The 19,873-nt window shown below is 44.5% G+C and overlaps 2 protein-coding genes across 3 annotated transcripts in view; one reads left to right on the forward strand and one right to left on the reverse strand.

Annotated features, from left to right (window-relative positions):
• Positions 1 to 10,116: 10,116 nt before the first annotated feature.
• Positions 10,117 to 11,657, reverse strand: LOC119464363 (BLOC-1-related complex subunit 8). The gene has a single exon (XM_037725301.2). It carries the CDS (start codon positions 11,358 to 11,360, stop codon positions 10,812 to 10,814), a length of 549 nt encoding a protein of 182 aa, XP_037581229.1. The 5' UTR covers positions 11,361 to 11,657; the 3' UTR covers positions 10,117 to 10,811.
• A 373-nt stretch (positions 11,658 to 12,030) lies between these two features.
• Positions 12,031 to 19,873, forward strand: part of LOC119464356 (F-box only protein 11) — a 35,940-nt gene continuing 28,097 nt past the window's right edge. For both annotated transcript variants that reach the window (XM_049656182.1, XM_037725294.2), the window contains exons 1-2: positions 12,031 to 12,279; positions 13,601 to 13,630. In XM_049656182.1, coding sequence (XP_049512139.1) covers positions 12,180 to 12,279; positions 13,601 to 13,630 — 130 coding nt within the window. In that variant the 5' untranslated portion in view covers positions 12,031 to 12,179. The remainder of the gene's footprint in view (positions 12,280 to 13,600; positions 13,631 to 19,873) is intronic.

Consider the following 19,873-nt stretch of genomic DNA (forward strand, 5'->3'; position numbering starts at 1 on the left):
ATAAATCTGATACGCACCTGAACTTTAGCAAGAAAAATTGGCAGTCCAATGGCGGCCAGTTTTCTAAGGTCAGCTTTGCCGCGATACAGCAGTGTTGTGCGGTGAAGCATACACGCTGTTTTGGTTTCGCATCTGGCTGCATAGTGTAGGCAATTTTCGGCCCAATTTTCTTTGGAAAAAAAGGCATGGTTTAGAATCGGGTAAATACCATGATCAGACATTGTGCCCTACTGTTAATACTTAAATATTCTTAATGCAGGCTGAAAATAGGCGTTTTTAACATGAAACGACGTCTTCACTGCATTCACTCTGCCCAAAGCTTCGCCGAGACAGGCTGAGCTTCGCCGAGACATGCTGTCAATGACGAGGTTGCTATTAGGGTCGCACGAGTGCGTGCTGACTGGTCAAGTTATCCAGTGAAGGCCAATTTCAGGATCAAAGTGACAAAAGTGCAGACCTATAGAAATGCATAAGCGTAGGCCGGGATCTTCGGTCGGTATCGTAGTGACAAAAGTCTGTTGTATTTACTTGTGTACGGTCCACACTTTTGCAGGGTGCCGAGCTTACACAAGACAGGCTTTTGTCTACTCCAGCCTCAAACAATGCTCAGACTGCTGTGCTCAAGAACTCAACCACTAGCAGCCAACTATGAACACTCGCATATTCAGTCCTTGTCGTTAAAAGAGCTCGTTGGTTGTCCTCCATGCTGTTCATTACTGTTTCTGATTACAGGCACCTTGAAGCTCTTCACAATGGTCTTGAACGAAACTGCATGCCACACATTCAAAATCCACATGCACACTTATTGCAGCGATGCTCTCTTAATGTGCCCGAAGGAACTATGCAGCTAAACAAGGCACCTCAGCACAGCTGATACCGTTGAAGCATGCTGTATCTATGCCACGTGATCGTACTCTGGTAGGATGTGGTGAGAATGATGACGCCATCATTGGCAGGACAATAAATTAGTGAGATCTAGTACAGCTGCACGGAAATTAACAAGCATGCAGGTATGTGTATAACATTTACTGAAACCTTTTCCAAATTCACGCACTCCAGTGTGGAGGTGCAGTCTTTGCTCGAGTAAATACGGTATTTCTGCACACTGAACAACTCTGAGCATTTCACACCTTCACTGTGATACTGGCAGTATTTACTGAAAAAAAAAAAACTGCTGAGTAGCTCCTGAATTGTTACAATACCAGACTACTACTGCTCGGCAACAGACCACATTAACAATGTTTTACAGTAGTAGATGCTATGGGGACCTTGCACTTACATTCATAGTGTCACCACCTTGTAGGCTTTAGTGAGTTCCCAGTGTTGAGCGTCAATGTGTATTGATAGTAAAATATAATCTCAAATTTTGCAGCATGGAGTGGTTCATACTCAAGTGGTTTCATACCAAGGGCCATCTCTAAACTGGCATTGACAATGTGCAATTGCTAAAAGCAGACTATGACTCGTGAAATAGCTGCAGTGCATGGGGAACAAGCACCGAGGTGAAATAACTCAAATGAAAGCAGCATCAAGTAATCAACGGCAGAAAAGGCAAAGCACAAGGCATTCTGCAGAACAGATTATTGCATGCTGCAGCCGTTGCTACAAACAGTGCTGCATTGAACATAAACATCTGCTTTGCACGTTGGCCTAAACTAACATTTTGTGACATGGGGGACCTTGGTATGTCTCTCACGTAACACTAACACTTTTTTATGCTTCAGGGTGGCTGAATGTAATGTTCCTGAGACTTTTCTTTATGGCCTGGACAGACCTGTTTTAGAAACATTTAGCTAGTTGACTAATTGTTAAAGGGGCCAATCTGTTAAATGTTGCCAATCTGTTAACGGGACCCCTGTGAACATGTCAGCCAGATATTGCACTGCATGCAGCAAGGAATTTACAGTATCGTTTCAAAAGCAGTAAACAGTCGCTCCCTCATTTTCAATGTCGTCATGCAGTGTCATAGAAAGCAGCTGGCCCATTAACGCTGTTCATCGATTTCATGATCACGAGAACATTCTCGGTAATACTTAACTGCTAATTTTGAGTTAAATAACTGAAAAATATATATGCCTGTGATCTCAAAAAGACAGAAAAACCATTTCATCTTTGCACTGTGCGTAGCTGCATCTGCTGCACATGGCCTCCGAGAGGAAATGGCATGCTACGCAGTGTAGTCTACCACAGCCGCCACAGGATGCCTCGATGAGCCCTTTCGCCACCGCAACAATCAACTTTTGGCCGGGGCTTTGCCCTCTTAGCTTCCTCACTGTGTATTAACTAGTTGCAATAACTAGTTGAAAAAAATGTTTGCCACATGAGATTCGTGGGACAACGTACTTTAAGAGTGAGGCCATTCTATGATTAGTTGGAAAAGTGTTTCAGGGCCCCTTTTAAGTAAGTAACTTATTGAAAAACAGGCTTCTGACATCGTAGCACTGATGACGTAGTGTTCAGTCAGCACTGATGACGTAGTGTTCAGTCGTAAGCTTCTAGGAGGCTACCAATCGGTGCTAGTTGGGAACAAATGAAGGCATCAGCCAGTCCCTCAACTCAAATACGATTGAAGCACCCTGTCTACAATCTGAAGTGCAGTAGAATCTTATTAAAAGGTGCCTCGAGGGACCGGAGAAAAACTCCAATTAACAAGTTTCATTTACTGAGAAAGATAAGCGAGGGTTGGAGCACTATATGTTGTGCGCCCTCTTGACACTGTTAGAAATTTGAAGCCTCAGGGAGTGAATGTAGTGGCTTGTTTTTACAAAAACAAGAAATGCCATTCTTTGGCGCAGCATTAAAAAAATATTTGGAAACTGCTATTTGATATGCATTAAAATGTATCAGTTCTTGGTTGCTGGAGTCCTTGCTACTACTTTTTAAGAATGGCATTCTCCATAGAAGACGGGTTTTGCAAAAAGCATTTCAGATCCTTGTTCTTTCTGAAAAATGATTTTGCCAAACAAAACTGCCAATTTATTGCTTGTTGAAGTGTCCCAACATTTTTTTATGGTTTCATTTACACAGAGATGCTAATAAAATTTTGGTTTCAGTTCGTGAACAATTTTTTGCATTGCTCAGATACAACACCAACCGTATTGAAGGTGGATCTTCCGTTTATGCAGCACTTCCATTTACTAAGGTTTCACTGTATGTAATCCTCAAGTTTGTGTAATCAAGGATGCAGCACCAAGTGTATCTCGGAGGGAAATAACACATGCGCCAGCAAATCTTGTCATTGTTTTCTTTGTATGCTTGTCCCAAGCCTTCACCTTGACCTTTGTTCACCTTTGTTGCCGTCTAACTCGTCACACTTCTCTGGATAATGTTTGGCTGGTGGAGTGGCACCAATGTTTCGTCAATAATTCGGTCGAATCACCATTCTATTTCAGTAAACATTGGTTCATTCATGTTAGAGGGTCCCTGCAGGGGGGGGGGGGGGGGGGGCTCTCTTGCATTCTTGATTCGTCAGTGAATATACTTGCATGTGAAAGTGCAGTCTGTGTAAAATTTTAATGTTTAAGGAAAGTGCGCAAAGTTTTCAGGCAAATAGAAAAGCAGTGGAACCCATCTCACGATGACCGTCAACAGTAATGCATTTAGCATTGAATCAATATAGCGACACAATGTATTAATATTTCCACCGTTGAAACGAGTTATGTATGAGGCATGTACTGCAGCGGGATTCCTCTTTCTGCACTTCCCTAAGAACACTCGACACCATATAGCACCGCCAGCGCAAAGCCTGCATCTGACCTCTGAAATAAATGCATGACGTGACGCTGTGGACAAACGCTGAGAAATGTGTCGTGCCGCAACCAGGCTTCTCTCTTCCTATACATGCTGCTCCATCTAGTGGAACTGCCGAGAAGTCCGCATGCAGTATCCGAGACGAGAAGCACGGCACGCCGGCACATACCTAGTGCATTTGTGGTGCAACCTGCTAATGCGTTGGGTTGCTGTCCTTGAGGAACCCTTGCATTCACTGAAGAGCCGCACATACCCCGCAACCTAAGTTGGCATCAAAGAGGTTCATTGTAGACCAGCCCAGACCGAGTGGCACATACCAGTGCTCCAAGTCGGCGTCAAAGAGTTTCATTGAAGAGTGGTACATACCCACTCCCGCATCTACAGTGATCCATGTCGGCGTGAAAGAGGTTCGTTGAAGAGTGGCACGTATGTATGCATTGCCTCACCACAGCAGCCCGATGTACTACCCATTTGACCATGGACTACCCAGTGACCCAGGTAGGTGGGAAAACAGATAGATACATAGTTGACCCCTGGAAAGTGCGTGAAGTACCCTAAGGATGCTAATGCATTAAACTGGTTAGGACTAATGGTAAGCAGTGTCAGTTAGAGCATAGGGATTTGTGCCAAAATATGGATATCCAGATGCACTGAGCAGACTAAAAAAATTGTGCATTTGAACACCATAATCAAAACAGCAACATGCTTAAGGGATTTCAAGAATAAATTAGTGTACTTTAGAAACGAGTGGTAGCATGTACTGTATTCAGGTATGTGCCAGGTATTCCTTTTTGCTCAACCGTGTCTGCTGCTGCTGCACCTTTGCTTAGAGAACACCTATAATATGCGGACCCGCCACCATTATGCTCGTGCCTTTAGATGAACTGACAAGCTATGTACTATCGCACTTAGTATGAGCTACAACGTGCAACCTCTTTGCCACGTGCTGTTGCATTGTAGCTCATACCGAGTGTGATAGTACACTGAAATATACATTTGAAACGTACTGACCCACGGACTTCGCGTAGTGCAGTGAAAGCTGCAGTTTCTGTCAATAATAGCCAGAAGGGCTCATTCATTGTCCACTGCTAGTTCCCGTCTGCCACACATGCAGAGTTAAGGGAGGATTAGCAGCATGCATTGGGCAAACTGCCCACCTTCCTCCAAATACACAGCAGGCATTCATTACAGGTTGGATATGACACTAAAGCCATAGCTTCTGCTGCACGGCACAGAATTGACACTAGTAGCCCACTTGGAGCAGGCTCAGTTGGCTAAGCAAAACAACTAATTCCGTTTCTACGCACAAGATTGACTTTGTTTCCTCGAATACAGTGCTTCACGCTGTGGAGGTGATTGCACTGAACGCTGCTCATCAACGTTGCAGCACATGTTTGCTCCTGATAAGCAGAGAAAGACTACAAAATCTGTTCCCTCAGCGAGAACAGAACCTGCCTTGCCTCTCCGTGGCGCCGACAAGGTCGATAAAGAATGGTGCACGTCGAATAACAAGGCCATCTACACGTGCCTCCTTGGTTCTACTACGAGCAATGAGCTTTATGAATTCGTTAAATACCTAGGCCTTGAGGACATGTACATTTATTTTGTCATTTTTATTTGTTTAGTTTTTAATAATGAAGTTTCATCGCTCATCTTGCTGCCTGTTTCTACCTGCTCTTGGCAGCCAGTGAAATGGTCAGAAACAGCTTATGTACAATAGTAGTACACCATACAAGAAGCATATGCACGATTTGCATGTTTTCGTTGAGTTTATTGAGCACCCTTGGCACCAGCACTGCCTTTCAGGGCTGCCCAGTATCACAAAAGTGTGTGGCACACAGATGCCTCTTTCAAGGCCTCAAAGGCTATGAATTTCTCATATGTAGCACTCTCGTGTGTGAGTGAAGCTAGTGAATGGATAGTTTATTATAGTGTCAGGGGTGTGGGGGTACGGAAAGTTGTGATTCCCGGAGCTACCAAAATGAGCAAACCATACGTCTGTCATAAATGTGTGAAGTTAAACTATTTTCAATGAATGTATATGTCATTAATAATGAGCTTGGGCTTTTACTGTGTCATCACTCTGGTGCAAGGTAGAAAGTTTCCTCAATATAGACTAATCATTGTGGTGGATTGAAAAAAAGGCAACAACAGCATACAAAACACAGTGGGAAAGCAAGTAAACAGTTGGGTCTACTCTACTACCTTATTGAAGAATAAGAATTTTTTTAAAAGAATTGATGTTCAAGTGAGATCTGGGAACATAGCCACAGAAAAAGACCACATAACCACAGACAGCAGTTATATTTCGCCGCTGTAGCACAGTAAAGTTGTGTTGAAAAGTGGGACCGATATTTTTCGTAGTCCATTAAAGGACTAAGTGTTCCCACATGCTCTGCAACTGCTATAGCACTGCTATATGTCTGGGCAGCTACCGAATGCCTCTTAATGGCATGTGCAGTGCAATTGAGTGTGAAGTGCCATACATGTATGCAACAGGCTTGGTCGACCTGAGCATATATCCTCATATATGTATGTATGTGAACAGTGGCAGAGTGTATGGAGCGAGGTGTTTTTGCAATGATCAGCTCCGATTATGTTTCTGGATGATCAGCACCGATTATTAAAAAATTAAAGGTGACTCAACTCCAGTTGACATCTAAGTAATGCAAAGCATGTTTGGTTTGGTAGAGCATGGTTGTTACATGAATCATATAAGTGTGCTGCAGTGAACAAACAATTCTTTTGTGATGTGTGTATCCTATGGGTCTGTCTGTATATGTATATATACGACCTTTGTCCGTAAAGCTTCGAGACTATTGATTTATTTTCTTCTCTAGAAATGATTCCCCTAAACAAATGTTGGTGCATATGTGTAGTGCAATCTTTTCGGGCTAACCTGAGCTATTTATGTTAATTGCTGTGGCAGCGTGAGGCTTCTGTGTGAGGCTTGGCAAGACAGCCACACAGACGTATGAGCTCCTTCGTGACGCTTACGGCAACGAGACATTATCGCAGGCGCGAGTTTTCGAGTGGCTCAAGAATTTCGTTTCGGGGAGAATGTCAGTGGAAGACGACACAAGGCACCCTGCAACCTCACGGAATGAAAACAACGTGGCTCGGATCAGGGAGATCGTACAGCAAGACCGCACCATTACAGTCTGCATGCTATCGGATGCTCTGACATTAGTAAGACAACATGCCACCAAATTTTGCGTGAGAACTTAAGGAAACGAAAGCTGAATGCCAGACTTGTGCTGCACTCCCTCACACAGGACCACAAGGACACGCGGGCATCAGTGAGCTGCTGATTTGCTTTCCGAGGCAGAGAAGGATGCTGCATTCGTCGACAGCATCATTGCTGAAGACAAAACATGGTGTTTTCAATACGATCCTCAAACAAAAAGAAGCTGAGCACCGAATAGCGGTCCACAAGCTCTCCGGCGTCGAGAAAGGTGCGGCGACAGAAGACCGAAACAACGACGATGCTGATAGTTTTTTTCGATGCCAAGGGTGTCACACACCACGAGTTTGTCCCACAAGGGTAGATGGTGAATCAGGAGTTTTATATCCGCATGCTCCAACACATGCATGATGCACTGCGACGCCATCGCCCTGACTTATGGACATCTGGACAATGGAGCCTTCTCCACGATAACGCAAGGCCGTACACTGCTCTCAGCGTGACAAAATTTCTCGCCAAGCGCAGCATTACTGTACTTCCCCATCCGCCATACTCGCCTGACCTCTCCCCGTGCAATTTTTTTCTGTTTCCTCGTGCGAAGAGAGCCCTAAAAGGTCGCTGGATGGGGAGCGTGGAGGCCATTCAAGACACTACGACAAAGGAGCATTTTCCTAACTGTTCCCAAGACCTCAAGAAGCGTTGGAAGCTGTGTATAGACTGCAAGGGAGACTATTTCGAAGGGGTGCTGCACAAATGATTTCAATGTTAAACGCATTTTTTATAATGGACTCAGTCTCGGAACTTTACTGAAAAAGGTTGTACATAATTATATTTATATGGGCACTGACCCATTGGCACTGGTTTTGTGCCAGACTTGTACATAACGAGTTACATGTAATTAATTACTTGTAATCTGTTACATTTCCTGGCAATTTTGTAATTTAACGATTACAGTTTTTTACTCGGTAACACTCACTGTAATTTGTTACTTCAATGGCGAGACAAGCTGCAACAGGTAACTGAATTTTCAACCTACATTTGGCGCGAACTACAGTAGAACAAGATCATGCCACGCAACAGCCAGTTCAAACAGACAAACCTGGTGCTGAATATGTGTTTCGTCACGTTAACGCTCCACCAGATGTTGGCCAATGGATTGAACCGGTGCTGGTATGTCCCAATAGCGATGGCCACTTAGGACGTTAATGTCAGGATATGACCTATGGAGGATTTTTACATGTTGTAGTATAACAAGTTTACAAGTCGCAGCAACAATGAAGTGCCGCGCTTCACAGAGGGCCCAGATGCTAAATAACGACAATCTTGTGCGCAAGATGCCCATACATTACAACACTGCCCTATTCCCAGTACGCACATCGTTTCAGGGTCACTGCTGATGTCTTCATGACCAAAACACCAGAAGATGACTGATGGAACTTTTGAATAGCGATTGTTAGTAGGATCAGCAATGTATGAATTGCTGCAGAGGATGCACGGAATGTGTCAGGCCAGTTCATTCCGTTTACGGTATCTGTGCAATGTTATTAAAAGATTTGGAGGAAAGTAACATAAAAGTCATCGATTACTTTTGAATAATTACTCAACTACTTTCGTGGGCTAGTAACTGGTAAGTGTACCTAATCAATTACATCTTTTCAGCTCTGCATTGCTGTTTTTGTTTTCTTTATATACAGGGTGTTTCAGTTAACTTGGGCCAAACATTAAAAATACGTAAACGCTACGAAGCTGGATGGAACCAAGGTAACATTGTTTGCCGTCACTTGGAGATACTCAGATTATTTTATGCATTCTGCCTAATTACATAATTAGTCTTAATTGATCAATCAACTTTTCAATTATTATAATTAGATGAAAAGTGTCAATGAGAAAATTGTCGAGCAACATAAGAAACTCCCAGTACAGCTTTCTGTTGCTCAATACGGGCTACATAAAAGTGTTTTTCCTAGCAGGAAAGATCCTTGCGAATACACGCTAAGTGCTTTGAGTGGGTGGTCGCGCGGCAATTTTGCTTGTATTCGTGGGCTTCTTTCATGCTTGGAAAACACTTTATGTAGCAAGTATTGAGCAATGGAAAGCTGTATCGGGAGTTTTTCATGTTGCTCTACAATTTTCTCATTGACACTTTTCATCTAATTATAATAATTGAGAAGTTTATTAAGACTAATGATCTAATTAGGCAGAATGCAAAAAATAATTCGAGTACCTCCAAGCCACGGCAAACAACATTACTTTGGTTCTGTCCAGCTACGTAGAATTTGTATATTTTTGTTTGGCCCAAGTTAAGTGGAACACCGTGTATAAGAAATACATAGTCTTCGCTCAAAGACCTGGTGTATATGCCACAAGTGTTCATTTTTGTCTCATGAAATGTGATCTTGCCTAGTGTGAGTGGTGGATTGACACCAGTATGCCAAGGAACAGTGCTTGGAAAATGGCAATTAAGTGTATAAGGCTCATTAAAAGCAACATGAAAGCAATGGCTAGTGCATAGTGTTGAGCAACATGCTTTTGAAGCAAATTTATCGAGGTGTGACTGCTACAGTTGCTTTTCCAATTTTGCTTTTGGTGTGTCTGTGCACATGTGCCAAAAAGTACCATCACTATGCCATAGTCACAATGGAATGTAATTATTGAAGAAGGCACTGCAAAAGTTCAGAAGAACCCTCCACCAAGATCGCCATCAGGCCATGAAATATTGTTTTAAAAATCCATAACCTTCGCATAATGTAAAGGTTGTGGGTTCGGTCCCTGCTGGTGACAAGTTACCTTTTCATCCACGTTAATTTTCCTTTTCTTCATTATTTACTACATTGCAATTTCAACCACACCTAATAACTCCTATGCGGCTTCATTGCCTGTTGGCTTTAGATGGTTATGCTCAGTAACATTGTCTTTTGCATGCTTTACCTCAAGGCACCCTCTACCAAGGGCACCATTAGGTCATCAAACATTGTTTTGAAGCAATTCAAGATTTAGGTGGCCCTCAGCAACACTATTTTGCATAATTTAGACAATGATTAGTAATCTGAAATATTCCTATCCATAACACATGCCTCTGAAACTTTTTGTTCTTATGCTAGCAGCAATAAAGGCCAGAGCTGTGACCAGCACAGAAATTGCAGAACACCAAGAAAGTGTGTGAAAGAAACAGCCAGGTCATATGCCTTGTACTCTTTCCCTGTTTATGTTGTGCACATTTACTGCCAGTTCTTGGATTAACTTCACCAACCACCAAGTTCACTGTTTGTCCACATTTTGATGGGATTACACCATCAACAAATGGGGTGGCTATAGTTCCAGTCACAGGTCAAAGGCTGTCACAGTGGTAACGATCATTCGTCATCTTGGTTCCTGTCGTGTGGTACTGCTGAGTGCAGCAGGCAACCAAATGCACCATCCTGTCCGCTTTCCACAAGCACAGCTGAGTGATGTCAGTGTCACCACAACGAAAAAGGCATTGTCTGCAGAGCATTTCAGCATGTGTAAACATGCTTGTTGGCACAAATGTGTAAGTGATGAAACGCATGGTGAACTGGTGACGACATCCCGTGGTGCTACATACAACAACTGTTGTTAGTGCAATCAGCAAATATCTACTACTTATGTGCTGGTGTAAACCTGTAGGAAATGAAATAATCGTGAAGCTGTTTCGTTTTTACTTTTTTTTTTTTCTGAACCCAGAAGAACACACGCTCAAAAATTTCAGTTCAGCCCCGCGTCATTAGGTGTCGCCATCAGCGCTGCTGCTCTCTTCTACGTCATAGAGTTTCCTTGCATTGTTTTTTTTTTTTTTTTTTTCCTGCGTTTACACTATGCTGAAACTACCCGCTTGCGTCCTCCGCAGGCTATTAACAATTTAACGCTGATCGCTAGGCCGCCTTGGGGACGCTGATCGCTGCGACCCCAGCCGCATGTCAGCCGCCCCCAGTGATGGCGAGCTGCTCAGACGGGCAGCCTTTTGAGGAAGGTCTAGCGACAGTCGCTGCTGTTGCAGCAACTGCTGCCGGCGACCGGTCGACTGCGCTGCACTGGTGGCAGCAGCGCGTGCTTCGCGGTGCGCCAGCTGCTGCTTCATGAAGACCGCGTTGCGCAGCAGGTCCTGCACGTTGGCCAGATGTTGGCGGCTCTGCTGGAAGCCACGCAGCGCCGCGATGGCGTAGTCCAAGTCGTAGCACTTGCCGCGCAACTCTTGCCGCAGTTCGGCCATCTGCAGACGCCTCTCGACGGTCGGCTGCAGCGACTTGCGGACATGCTCTTGCAGCCGATAGCACGCCAGCGACGGCTCGTTCGCGAAAATGTGCACGTTCTCCGAGATGCGGCCGCAGGTGCCTTTGACACGCTGCTCCAGCTCGAGGTCAACGTTTGGCCGAGCCTCTTCGGCAACAGGCACGGCCTCCGTGGCCATGGATCCCCGCAGAGACTTCGATCAGTTCGCTGTCGAAACCGGAAAGATTGGGCAACCTCCTCAATCGCCAGCAAGCTGAGCCACAGGCTGAGCGATGCAAACTGCTGATCTACACGTTGCGGACGATCGTTAATAGGAGTGTTTGACGGGCGCCGCACAGAAACGACATACGCAGCTCTGCGCGCACTTACGGGATTAATTTTCAAAGAGGGGATTATTTATGCTTCGCTTGGAGTCGCTTCCTGCTCGGAGTTATGCAAAAAAAGGAAAACTAGAGGGAAAACTACGCTTCCAACTCCTAAACGCGTACAACATTTCAAATCTGACAGACCATTGCGTCCCCAACATGTGTAAATTATTTTTGTATACCGTAAGTTTATGTAACTGCAGCGCGTTTATACTTTATATTCTGCCAAAAGATGGCGCAACAGTTTGTAAAAATTTAGTTATTTTTATTATTTTAATTATATGTTTTTTTATTAATATCAAAGCAAAAATTGTGACACTCCTGACAGGAAAACGTACTAACAGGGCATTTTGAGTACATATGCAAATACAGCTGGCCTCAGTCAGTGCGTTTCGTTTGTGTTCCGGTTCTCTTTTGTTGTGCGTGCCTGTTATTGCGCGTGGTTTTTGCGGTAGTCAACCAAAAGGAGCGTCACGTGACTCGCATCAGCGTCGCGATTGGCCGGGCTAATGTTTCCCGACATGGAACAAGAAAATGGCCTCACAGCAATGGTGATGGGGGTGGTTGTCAAGTTCTCGACCCTTTGTTGAGTGCTGCGGGCAAGTCTTCGTGGTGCTTCGCGTTCCCCGAAGATGTCCAGTGCGGCGGCGAGGCCGCCGAGACAAAGTGTGCGCAAAACGCGGAAGAAGCCTCTGAAGCGCGCGGGGATCACGTCCAGGGCGTTCGACGAAGGTACGCCAGAGCACTGCTTTTGTGGAGGGGGGGACCCTTTGGGCCATGATTAGGCCTAGTCCGTAGGAATATTTTTCCCCGATTCGTGTCAGTCGCCGTCTTGGCGTGGTCCGCGGACTCTCGGTACGCTCGGGGATGGCCTCGGCGTCGTTGAGACCCGTACGGTGGTCTCACGCCAGCCGCATCCGAGCCTGGCTCGTCGCGATACATCGCAGGGCGCTCCCCCCCTTGTGTTCGCGTCGGGGCTTCGACACGATCGCATCGCCGACTCGCTCGTTTCGGCAAGGTGCTCTTGTCTGGCCAAAGAGTGGCGGCGGCATTGATTTCGACGTCGCGTGGTCTTTGCGCGATCGAATCGTCATAGCCGCGACGATGGTCGACCAAGGTGGCTCCGCTTTCGTTGCGAGAAGCCGTGCGCTTTTCCCGATCGGGGCTCCCGCGATCGCCGCCGCGTCTTTGGCGGCGTGCGAAATGCGAGGCGCCCTGCCTAATCTCGCTAAAGGAACAGGGCGCCCACTGGGATGCGTCATTAAGCGCGCCATACGCCTTTCCGGATGGCTCTAGCAGCCGTATGGCGCTAGTCTGGCTACCAAAAAACCGTGTCGGGCACCCTGTAGACGCGGATTGTCATACTGCTACTACCAGCAGTGAAAATCGCCTGAACAGCTGTTTTGGTGCCCTTCATCCGCCGTGTTACCTAAAAGCGAGTACGCGAGCTTTGGAGTTCTTTGCGAAGTCCGTGTAAACACACACTGCGTCAGATAAAGTTGACCTTTCGGTGCCGTGGAAACGGTACGGGAATAACGTTCCGGCGTGACGCAACGCGATTGCTAGCCGTTGTATTGTGATGGTGTTTTATGAAAGCTTGCGAGTGATCGGGCACTGTTCGCACAACGGCTTTCATTCCGGTATCGCGTCCTCGTGAGGGTTTACCTCCGAGATCTCGTTCGTAGCAAGCTTGCGAAAAACGCGAGACGGTCCGAGTAAATTGACTTCGCTGTGAAGTACTAATCGCTTCCGAGTATAATACAAGAAAACGGGCGGTGCGAGTGCTAACCCAGTTTTCTCGCGCTGGCTGCGTATTTTTAAAGTAACAACCGACGTTTAGTGATACATCGAGACTAAGCACTATATGGAAAAAATTGCGCAGCTGTACAGAGGGTCAGCAGAGCAGAGAGGTCTAAGTTGTACTGTGGATTCGGTGTAGTAGGTGTTGTACACATGTGTTGAAGGAATGTGCCATGTTGTCAGTTTTTGTGTTGCTGCAAAGAAACGATCACTGAGATAAGGTGTTTGAATACGAACCTTTTTCATGATGCAGATGAACCTGCTGGTCACCCTCAGGAGTGTGGTAAGCTGTCCCATGCTTTATATGTTTGTACACTTAGCCCCTTTAATGCTGCTCAAGTAACTGACACGCACCACAATTTGGTCTCAGAAGTAGTTCTCGCACAAGTGTTGCACAAATACAACCTGCAAATGTTTACATGTTGGAATTGAGGCAGATCTATAGTGGTAATGACCCACCTTAGCTCGAGTGCCTGCAAAGTGATCCATCCTTTGGCCAGCACAGCCTTCAACTTCAGTGGTTTTGTCATCTGCTCTATGCTGTGTTGTTTGGGCACAAGTTCTTGGATGTATACAATTAATTTACGTCATAGCTTCCTTATTGTCGGTTCAGGGGCGAAGACAGGTCAAGGAAGTAAGCTGCTCATTAGCTAGGGAGGCATATTGTCTTACAATTCGCTACACTCAACTTTAGCCTTGTTCGCCATGAGAGGGGTCATTAACTTGGTAACACCTTCAGTCACAAATTCCAACCATGGTGTACCCAGAAAAAATTAAAATATCTAAGGGACCTGAGATTCATGGTTTCAGTGCTGTTTTTTTACTGATTGGTCGATATGCTGCAGTCTTCAAAAGAACTTATGGCACAAAACAATTTATATGCGGAAGAAAAGCTCTTGCTGATTACTGTCACAACATCACTCTGTGCTACATCACACAGCTTCATTTTTGCAACATGCAAACTGTGCACAATACATACTGTGTCTCCATTTTTATTGGGTGGCTGTTCAGAATGATTGTTTTAAATGCAAGACAGCATAGACGACTTTGTTGTTGTAGTGAAGGTGAAACAGGTACGAGATGAAAATAATCGTGTTTAAAATGTGTCGCACACATCTTGAAGCTCGTCTGATTGACCTTGTGCTGGCAAGATTGAAAATGTGTGAAGTGTTCAAGGAAAGTAAGTGGGAAGGTAGACAGCTGGTTGCTTACTCTTGATGTTGGAATGTCGTCATGTAGCAGGTTCACTTCTGAAATAGTTTTTAACAGTGTTTTCCAAGTGTCTGCAGAGGTGCTTTCCAAGCACAAGCTGGACATGAAATAGTTGACGTTCTCATATCTGACATTCAGTAGAAACTTCTCACAGAGTCCACATTCTGTAAACTTGATAAAACTCACTGAAGAATTTAAAATTTTCAATCCATTCTGTAGCTGTATGCTTCTCATGATTCCGAAGCTGCAAGAAATGTGAGGAAGCTATATTTGCAATGAACAGAAATAATTGGCACTTGTAGGGAATATGTACACTATCTGAAACAGCTTTTTACACAGTCCAAAATTTTGTTGTTGTTGCCCATTAAAGGAGATCAAAGAAAAAGCAATTTGAGTTAATTGTGCTTCTACAAAAAAAAAAAAAAAAAAAAACTACTTGAGAGGGTGAGAAATTGACATACCATTAAAAATGTAAAAACGAACGGCGAGTGGTGACGCTACCTTGAGGTTCATGCGTCAGCTTGCCATGATGTCGTGGTTTTTGATTGTCTACTTGGGCCTAGTTAATTTTTTATTGGTAAAGATAGACTACATTGTATTTTAAAAGAGCCAAAAACTGAACTTAGCACAAGTTGAGAACCTTTATTGTACCGCAATGACCCAAGTACGAGAGAATATCGTCGCACTGTAGTGACAGGAAAAAATAGACAGTCGTACACCTGTGAGTGACCCAAACTAACTCGTTATTGGGTTAACTTGTGCCCAGAAAACTAAGTAGTACTCAAGCATAACAAAAGCCACAGTCGTCTATCATCGAAATGTCAGCCACGGGTTAAGCGTGTCTATACATGACTCGTCATAGATTCCAGAGTAATTGCTGGTGCTGCGTGCATTCTAGAATGTACAACGCTATTCGAGTTGCACAAGCAGTTTGATTGCACAAGGTTTGGAGACAACATTCGAATAAGTTCCTGTACAGAAAGGTGCGTCTTGCTCTGAGCAATAATTTAACATTTGTAAGCCACTGAAAAGCGGTCACCGGAAAATGTACACAGGTAAACATTTTTTATTTATTTATTTAAAGAATACTGTGGACAGGAAGTCCAAACAGGGTGAGCAGAATACTAAAGATTATTTGCACAAAAGCACAGGATGAAACAAGTTTGTCACACTTTTCACACAATATGTTGAAATCTGTGACGTTACACTAGCGTACCAGCGCATGGGCTTGGCGAGAAAAAAAGAAAAATTACCTTCATTTTCTTGATAATAATTAATTGATCTCTGGTACACCGAGAAACCTGTCATTTATGGGTAGACTCATCATGAGATTATGGCATGACACTTCAGTGCTTAGCTGCTGACCTAAAACACAAAGTAGAGCTTAGCTTCATTTACTGTCAATACTGCAGCCTCCTGTTATGCTGTAGTACTTCCTTTTAGTTTTGTGTGTGAATACAAAACATGCCTTTGTATTTTGTTTAGTATGCATATCCTCCTACTCAGCCTTGCCCAACTAATGTCAAATTTGTGGACTACTAGTGTGAGATACAATTGTCCAGCATGTATAGATTCTTTTGGTTGGTGCTTTGATCGATCAGCCTATGTGTTTTATTCATGAGCGATTCAGTTTCTGGGGCACTGCTTGTGGTTTTTTGCTGTTTGTTGAGGCTAAGCTTGCTTCCGGTACATTGGATGATTGAAATGTGGTTCTTGGCATAGATAGATTGTGTGTTACTAATGAAAGGGGCACATTATAAAGGCAAATATTAAGTGAAGCTAAAGTGATAGATTAAAGCTCGAATATGTATAAGGTGTCGTCAGTGTTATGGAGAGCACAGTAGTAGTAGTAAAGTCGCTTTATAGTAATCCAGAACAAGGAGGTAAATGCAGGACACCATTTGAGACTAAATCGGGACATTTCAAGTACTAGCCTGATGATGTGACTCTCCACTATAATTCTGTCACTTGTACTTAACCACTCGTAGTAAAAGGTTCATTGCATTGTATTATCAGATGGAAGAAAATGCTACTTGTCTACTTGAATTCAATTCTTATAAAAAATAAGTTTTTGACATTGCCCTTGACAATGACGCAGGCAGCCGAAAGATTTCGTTTTCGCTCGACTCTGCGCTGCCCGCGCTTGCGCGTTTCAGTAGTTTACTTATTGTGTAGGGGCACGCCGGTTTTGCTGGCTCAAGAAACTTACACGAACTGCAAGTAGCAGAGAACGAGGCCCATCACGATGAGCGGCGAATATCGTGTTTAGGATTTGGCACGTGCTCTCCCTTTCTCTTTTGCACTGTCGGCTCTGTCATGGCTCGGTTTCTGGTCACACATTTGCATTTTGAGCAAGAAACCGTAGCGCTGTCTGTCGGGACTTCCCGCTCGGAGGCTGACGATGTGAATTGTGCTAGAGGTATGCGGACCCTTCAGATGTAATTTGGTCAAACTAATTCTTTGCATGAAACAAGCTCTGCAAGGTTTCGGGAATGGTATTTTTAAAGGGACACTTCAGGAGAAAAAGTATCTGAGCTGTGTTAGTAAAATACCCGTCCACAATACCAAAAAAGCCTCTTACAGTCAGAAGGTGCTCGGTAAGCCAGAAATGACCCATAAACGAAAGAGAAATCACGACACTGCCTTGAAATGGCAGCGATGGCAACAATGGCATCAGTAATGCGCCAGGAGTGTCCGTATGATTGTTATCGCAATAAAAACAGATTGTAATAGTTTTATGTCATACCAGTCCGGAATTGACTGCGTATGTGTCTGCGGTGACATATGGTGACCCAGAAATATGTTACCGCGTCGTTTGGACTGCATAATTTGAGAACATTTCCCGCTATCATTATGAGCATCGGCGCAGGAATATAGAGTTCAATCGCAGTGCCACCGATGCTTTCGGCTTTACAGGAAAGAATGCACTGTGCCCCGCTCGTCCGTATTCTAGTACACTATAGCTATAAAGCGCGCTTCTACTATGTGCTTCGTTTTGGTTTATTCTGTGTTTTGCCGTGGTTTTGAAGTGTGCTGCCATATTCCGTTCCACTAAAATTCAGATTGGCCTGCTCTAAATTGCTCCAAAACGCAATTTTACTTGCTGCAAAAATTGCTCCAAAATGAATTTGGACAGTCCCACCCCTGTACTTAGCACTTTCTTAATAGCACATAAGCTTTTGCGGCTGAGCATGCGTAGAGGACACAGGCCATCAAAGCGAAAGTTTGATTTGACCAGAGGCTGTATGCCATGAGGCTAAATAAATCAATGAAGGCAATGTGTAGCACAAGCATACATATTCTACATTCAGGTAGGGTGGCATGAAATACACGACACAGTGTGTCTCTGAAGGTAGAAATAAATGGAAGCCCAAAAATAAGTAGCTTAAGAAGCGCTGAAACAGTGATATGCCATTAGCAAAATCAAGTTTGATGCTATAATAAGAGAGCAGTATTACACCAAGGAAATTGGGAAGGGGGGTGGGGGTACATACAATTTAGTGGTTATGACGCCTGCATATTAATATATTATGTGTAACCACAGTTATTTGTCTCAAAGCATTGTCCTCTTATTACAAATTTCACCTTGCTAGTGGACCTGATGCAAACCATTGTTTCTGGCTTTTTTTTTTACTAACAAGTCCCCTGCTCTCTTTTTTGTTAAGTCCGTGGCATGACTGGCATTCATTGCAATGGTACCCCCATAGGCAGAACTTTTTTTTTTGCAATCAGGATGTTGCCAAGGGAACCACAATTGTCTTTGTCAGTTGAGGTAGCAACTGTTTACCTCAAAACTATGGGACAGGTGCTAGGGGTCATCAGCCACGTGGGCGTGTGCTGCCGGCTGATGTGCGTTTCTCCTGCCGATTTTCTACTTCACATGAGGCCATCATACCCCATTTGATGAGATTCACATGAGAATTATGATAAAGCCCTTGTGGCTTGCCTTATCGCATGTAGTAAGGAATGCTGAGGAAACCCACAGTACCGCTAGTGTTTGTACATCAGCCTTAAAGATGCTCGTTGTACCAGCATACCTGCCAGGTCTACCGAATTGTCCAGGAGACTCCCTAATTTTGATGCTTTTGTACAATTGTATGACCGAAACAGAAATCGCCCGAAAACGCGCCCGTGTTCGGCCCAATCCTTCTCCTAGTCTGGCCACATAGCGTCGGAGCTACCCGACACCGATTGACATCGTGATCAGTGAAGAGTAAAAAGCGTAGGTAGGGTGGCTAGAATAGGGAGGTGTGAATACCGGCGGCGCAAACGTGATCCCCCAGTGCGCCGCGCCGATGCCGCGGTGCGGCGCTGTTGACAAAGGCGCGGTGACATGGGATGGACGTCATTTGAGGGCAGGGAAGCCAGCAGCAAGATAGAATTTGAGGAGCGATTGATGAGAAATGGCAGAAAAGCGGTGGGCAAGGAGAGTTTTCAGTTATTTGTACATGAGGAATGTTGACACAAAATGGAGGAAGCTGACCAGAAAATTGTCAATCAAATATTTGGACTGCAGGAGGGGTGCAAACCAGGAAACAGCGGTTAAGAAAAAGGGTAAAGAAACAGAGAGGGGTCTGTGGAAAACAGGGATGCAGACGAAATCAGCACTGGGAACATACAGAACTTTCAAGCTAGAAATTGCCAAAGAAAATATCTATGATAATTCTAGGGAAGCTCTTTGTTGTTTGAAGCCAGGACGGGAGTATTGCGGACTAAGATGTACCGAGTCAAGTACCAAGGTATAGACATGTTGTGCGGTGCGTGTGGAGACGAAGAGGAAACGGCTGAACATCTCATTCTTTTCTGTAAAGGGCTTAACCCTACAGTGCACAGCAATGGGGCTGATTTTTTTCTAAGCATTGGGGTTTAGGGACAGTGGAGGCAAAATAGACTTTAAGCGGGTAGAAATAACCAAGCAGAGGTTATCTGATTGGTGGATAAAATCAAGGCAGGGGTGAAATTTCACCCACCACAAAGTACAAAATATGTTAATAGTCACGGCTAGGTGGCGTATGCCACCGCCCGATTTAAAGGGTTCAGCCTCATCCATCCAACCATCCATCCGGTACGGCATGATCGTGCGCTTTCTGAAAGCGTCAAAGAATACGTCTTTATCATGAAGACAATGTTCTTTCAGCGCCGCCGTCGTTTTTATCTACGCATAAGCAAATTGTCTACGCAGCCGGGTTTTCCTGTAGGCAGCGCTAGGCCGCCTACACACGCTTATCGGAAGTTTTCTTCCGTTCTTTGTTGGGCTTCGGCATTACATAGTCGTCGGCCATGGCGTTGAGTAAAGAGTGCAAGAAATACCTTC

The sequence above is a fragment of the Dermacentor silvarum genome, chromosome 9 (genome assembly GCF_013339745.2).
Source record: "Dermacentor silvarum isolate Dsil-2018 chromosome 9, BIME_Dsil_1.4, whole genome shotgun sequence".
Lineage (NCBI taxonomy): Eukaryota > Metazoa > Arthropoda > Arachnida > Ixodida > Ixodidae > Dermacentor > Dermacentor silvarum.